The sequence below is a fragment of the Daphnia magna genome, linkage group LG6, assembly GCF_020631705.1.
Source record: "Daphnia magna isolate NIES linkage group LG6, ASM2063170v1.1, whole genome shotgun sequence".
NCBI lineage: Eukaryota > Metazoa > Arthropoda > Branchiopoda > Diplostraca > Daphniidae > Daphnia > Daphnia magna.
The window spans coordinates 6,570,591-6,576,269 of NC_059187.1; the positions used below are offsets into that span (position 1 = coordinate 6,570,591).

General features: G+C 36.3%; 1 protein-coding gene across 1 annotated transcript; it reads right to left on the bottom strand.

Annotated features, from left to right (window-relative positions):
- Positions 1–743: 743 nt before the first annotated feature.
- LOC116926939 lies at positions 744–3,949 on the bottom strand. Its single transcript, XM_045175571.1, has 8 exons — positions 3,825–3,949; positions 3,638–3,777; positions 3,121–3,223; positions 2,569–2,792; positions 1,446–2,495; positions 1,186–1,378; positions 1,021–1,117; positions 744–976 (listed from the first exon to the last, which is right to left on the bottom strand). The coding sequence occupies exons 1-8, from the start codon at positions 3,947–3,949 to the stop codon at positions 815–817; spliced, it is 2,094 nt and encodes a 697-aa protein (XP_045031506.1). The 3' UTR covers positions 744–814.
- Positions 3,950–5,679: the final 1,730 nt, after the last annotated feature.

Consider the following 5,679-nt stretch of genomic DNA (forward strand, 5'->3'; position numbering starts at 1 on the left):
TGAACGACTAACTGCTGAACGTATTTTTTTCCCCTAATGGTTTTTAAGAGCAAGAACAGCATGGGGTTTTTCACGTGGCATTGGCGTGAACACCTCTCTCGCTACTTGTTCTTTTTCTTCGTCTGTAGGGATCGCGGAAGAAAATAAAATACGGATGATATAGGGCATAACGGCGAAATAATAACCATAAAAGCAACACTACGTTTCAAATTCACAAAAGAAAAAAACTTAAGTAGGTAAGAAAGCAGATGGCCCTTAGTAGAGTTGTTTGAAAACTACGTGCTATTCAGGACTCTTTTCAATCCATAAGGAGTGGAAAATGATAAGACACACAATCAGCGCTGCCTTCATCAATCTGGTAGCTGTTCCTCGTCATATCTTGGATCACATTTCGAAAGTCCGAATACCAAAATATTAAGCTTTCAGATATATACGTTCAATTTAGAAGAAATGGCATTTATCGAATCTACTTTTTCCAAATGTTTACTTGTAAGAAATCACTATAACTTCTCCGGAATATCTTTAAATATTATTACGGCCACTGTAGACTTCATTGATGCATTTTTGTAATAGTTAAAAAACGCAAAATGTGGTTCAGTTCGTTGTATTGTTAAACAAACACGAGCCGAATCTTCCGCAATAACTGGATTATATAAAAACATTCAAACAAAACGGTTAAAGTTAAAAACACACATCCTGGTAATTGCAGCAACGAAGAACTTGCAATTGAATAGTGGCAATGTGATAATTGAATTACATAAAATTTGGCCTGGTGTAAACTGGCACTGGATTAATAGCATCACATTCATGGAAGTTAAGCATTATTTTTCTCAGAGCACTTCAAGTGGTGTTCAAATCGCTTTGAAACCTTAATGTAATTATTGCATATTGAACATCGAACTCTTTCCTCCCGATCAGCGATATCAATTTCCTCGTAAGAGACGACATACATTGTGCTAGTTTTTGTCGGAGCTTTCTAAAAAAAATGTAAGATAACGAAAATGAATTCGACTTTGAAGCCATTGTCGGTACTTCTTTAAAGACAGGTTCTAGAACTTTATCTCCTCTTTTCAATCTACATGCAATGATGAAGTCTCCCTTTAAAGACGGAAAGTTTCTATGCACAAGGAAAAAATATTTATGGTCACAGAAAAACATGTTTAACAAGAATAAATTATTGCTTACGAGTGAATCAGATTTTTCATTTCTTTGCCTGATTGGTTCAGGGGAACTTCAATAACTTTTGAACCCAAACCAGCGTTCGATAATTTTATTTCTTCCTGGTCTTCCGGGATTCGAATGAGAAACTCCAACTTTCTTAAACAATAGAATTCCACGTGTTGACACTTGACAGTCGATTTCCCAATTGAAAGTTTTCCTATAGAAAAGGAAACAACTCATGTTTAATGCGTATTGAGATAATCGTATCAATTTTAAATGTATACCGTTTTGGGTGTATGAACCGTAACTTGAGTTTACATCTTTCTTTGATTCTTTCACAAGGTCCTTTAGTGATCGATTAACCCTCTGACTGTATTTTGGCCCAGAAAAATCAGGCAAAGAAGAACGAGATCGGTTGTGGTAAGATGAGGACCCGTTGTCAGAATATGAGGAACTGGATACATTGGATAATCTTCTCTTGTCGATAGGAGAGCGGCTTCGATGATCTTTCTTTTTTGAGTTGTGAGAATTGCGACTATTCAAATTTCTGCGACGATCATAACGTTCAATTTCAGATTTGACAAATGGATCCTTTTCCTTCCTTCCATGACGAGAATCGCGTTTAGTTTCATATGTACGACGTTGACTGTTTCCATTTTGACATTTCACAGAAGAGCGAGAACCTTCATTCTCGCGAACATGAAAATATTGGCGATCTGTTGAAGGTTTGCGGTTTTCAACGGAAGAGTGGTAAGAAGAAATCGGCTGAGAATCTAGTTTTGATGAACCTCCGCGGCTTTCATGGTTTGGTGTGGAAGACCTGATTGGAGAATGGCTTTCAGTATGTTGGGTCATTCCAACGTTCTGACGAGCACGGAATGTTCTTGAAGTTGTGGGGTATTTTGCTTCGTCTTGTGATTCCTTTAACCAGTCATCATCGTATGTGTGTGCAGTCTTTTCTGTGGAAACAGCTTTTCGAATGCCTTGTTTGGGATGACACTCTGTTAGCTTGCCCAGATAACTTTCTTTTTTCTTTGTTTCTTCCTTAGCATCTTTCTTCTTTCTTGTTTCATCTGTTTGTGGAGATGCAGATCTAGAATTTGTGTGAAGTTGTTCATCAAGTGATTCATTTAATGAGTAAGGAGACAAAGACGTGGACAGATAGAGTCTTGAATTCACTTTTTCTTCACTTTCTTTTTCATCATCTGATATTTGCACAATAATGTCTTCATCTGAAGAAAGTTTACTGAGCGATGTGATTCTCCTATCAAATTCCTCCATTTCAGAATCTATTTCTGAGTTATTCTTCGAATAACTGTGTTCATCTGGCTTTTCTGTAAGAAACACACAGAATGGTTAGCAGTTGAAAAATGATGAAATGGGCAAGAATGAGTGAGTACGACTTACTTATTTCATAAATGGTGTGAGAAGGAACACCAGCATTGAACTGCCTTTCGCAAAGCAAAACAAATTTCTTATGTTCTTCTTCATTGTCGATAAGGCGTTCAACAAAATCCAGGCGAAGTGGCATGTTTAGCAATGTTCCACACGTGGGTAACTTGATCACCATACGAACTAAAGTATCTTTCTTCCAGCTCATTTTACTTCTAGGATAGGAAGACTTCGTAGTCCTAATTGAAAATTAATGATTCCAATTCACATGACATTTACAAAAATAAAGTTAAATCAAAGTTTTACGCAATTAAAACTGCATGCTCCTTCTGATAATTACAATGAGCACGTGAATGGCTCGGTGAATGGCTTCCGACTGTTGTGAGCCCTGAGCAGTCAGCTATGTGGGCTGGTGTTGTTTTGTTCACAAATATATGAAAATTAAGTAAAAGGGAGATACTAATAAATGCGAAAAAATATTAAAATTAAATAGAAGTAATAAATATCTAATTATAAAGTGGATTTAATAACTTGAATTCAAAAAAATAAACGCTGCGGGAGGATTACCTGGCAACGGTTAGCAGACGACTAAAGCAGACAACGAGACAAAGAGGGGTGCGAAAGAAAAAAAGGGGTGTCTGTTTCGCTGCTACAAACGGCGTTCCATACACTTGCAAGGCTCACGCCTTATTAGAGAAAATGTTTTTGGAGAACAAGATTGAGCCAAGTGCCATTCCCGAATTTGTATACAAGCAGTCGCCCGAGTTTCAAAAATACTCGTTGAATGTGTTCAGAACAGCATTCAACGAGATAAAAGCTAAATCTGGCCTTGCATGTCAGTAATTAACACTTACTCTCTCTACTTCTCGCATTTATTATATACAAATTAAAATTTTTCAGTGAAGCCATATAGTCACAATGCAGCTCTTTGTTTTGATGAGGCCAGTGATGTCAGCCCTGGAGTTTCCCTTCATAAGTGCGTCAGGCTATTTGAGGGCAAGGAAGAAGGGATAAACGATTTCGACTCGCTCATCGTGCACGGCAATCAACCTGTGCAGATGTCGGTCTATCGGGATCCAGTAACCAGACGTGAAAAACTCGTCGTCGTTGTCGCCCTCATTGGGGGTGTGGATGACGCCAAGTTTTCGCTGGTGGGAGATGGCCCAGGAACTAGGACTGCAAGGATCGATTATTCCTGGCCCGTTACTGCAGTCGAAATCGAAGCTATATTTCAACAAGAAATTCAAAATGGAGAAATTCCCTCCTTTCACCCTTTGATTGAAGCCCTTAAAAAAGATCTAGAAAAATCTCGGTCGAGTGTTGAGGAAATCCCCAGAGGTTTCATGGAGTTAACCTTGCCCATTTCGGTGCAAACCTTGGCTAACTCCATATCCATTACGGGGAAAAGAAACAAAGACGGAACAAAGTATCTCGTTGTCATATTAATGGGATACCTGACTGCGTATGCAATAAAGGAAAAAGATGAAATCGTTGTTTTCAAAGATATGTGAGTACTTTGTTTACAATTTACTTAGTCTTTTTGTTCTTTTTTTTCTATTAGAATAAACATGTTTTTCAGTTAATTTTTTGTTTTAAATTGATCTTAACTTCATATAATAATAGTTTTACCGCAGCTCCCAGTAGTTGCGTTAATAAATACAAAACCCACGAGATTCGCCATTTCGGATACTATTGACTTTTTCCCGTTTCTAAGGGTATATTAGGAGATGAAGATTTAGAACATGTAATGTTATTGCCCTACGGAATGATTCTGCTAGGTGGATTCAATCCTTGTCCAGTAAAGGAGCAAAATATAGAGAAAGCAAGAGTTGTTTTTAAAGACTACATTTTGAAACTCATACAACTAAAAGTGCATGTCCGTGAATTTATTCACACACCAGATGACGTTGTAAAATATCAATATGGCGTAGAATGCAACAATGCGTTCCCTTTCGAAAATTTTCTGAGATTCCTAAAAATATGGCTAGCGTCAGAGCATTTACCGTTGGATCAATATAGAAATCGATTATTTGAAAAGCAGAAGTATCTTTTGCCAATGGACAGTTTGGGAAACATTCTTTCGACTTATGAAGCATTAAAACTTGAATCCATAAGCTCCAAAAAGCGCGTTACTAACGAAAACCTTTATATTAAATGCACAATGACAAAAACAGTGACTAAATTGGTTTTCTCTACTTTCACTCTATTGAATGTTTTCCCTAATAATGTCTGTTTGTTCAAAAGTGGTTAAATTGTTGTGATTCAAGATATTAGTTGTTGACGGGTCTCAGGGAATGGTTATCCCCTTTTTGTTTAAGTAAAACCATTGTTTAGATTTAAGTAATCACTTGTTGTATTCATTCGTGCTTGATCAAATACAACTCATGTGACAATATTGTGGAATTTCCTCTCGGAAGTAACTGTTACACTGTAATTGACCATAAATTTCGAAAAAAAAGACCTGCTTTCTTATGCCCATACCACTCTACTGATTTCAGTTGTTTTGTGGTTTCTGGTATGAAAAATTCTACTGAATGGGATTTTAATAACATCGCCGGGAAAATAACAAGTTTCAACCATACATCATTTGAAGGAATCTAAGACAGTTACCTGACATTATATGCAATCAGCAGCAAGAATTGATCGTTTGCCCAGTTATGCATACTATTTTGTGATTTTGTATGTGAAATCATGTACCTGATATAACGGCAATGATAAACACCTAAAACTACTACAACTAAAAAAAAAATTTATTTTCCCTTCATATAACTAAGTTTAGGCAGAACAGATTTTTTTTACTGTTATGAAACCTACCCTATTCCATAGCTAGCATCGTGGGATACTATGATCTTGAAGTATAACTTCAACTCCATTTTCAATACATAAATTATGGGGAAAAATAAAAAAAAAAAGGAAATCAACACAAAACATTTAATTTTATTTAAAGAAATAATTAAATAGTCATGAAATAAGTGAAAACTGGAGTAAACCATATAGCCCATTACTGTTGCCTTAGATATTCTTAAAATTGTCTCCGTTTGATAGAAAAAAAAAATTTCTGATGACTGAAAAAAATAAGTTAAGAAAATATTTCACGCCACGTACCAAAATCAATAAAATAAAAAT

Excerpts from the sequence above, each read along its gene's own strand:
- LOC116926939 (XM_045175571.1), bottom strand. The coding sequence starts at position 3,949 with ATGGATATGGAGTTAGCCAAGGTTTGCACCGAAATGGGCAAGGTTAAC. Across the intron at positions 1,379-1,445 it reads CGGTTCATACACCCAAAACG|GAAAACTTTCAATTGGGAAA; the intron begins GTATACATTTAA and ends CCTTTTCTATAG. Across the intron at positions 977-1,020 it reads TTAAAGAAGTACCGACAATG|AAAGCTCCGACAAAAACTAG; the intron begins GCTTCAAAGTCG and ends CATTTTTTTTAG.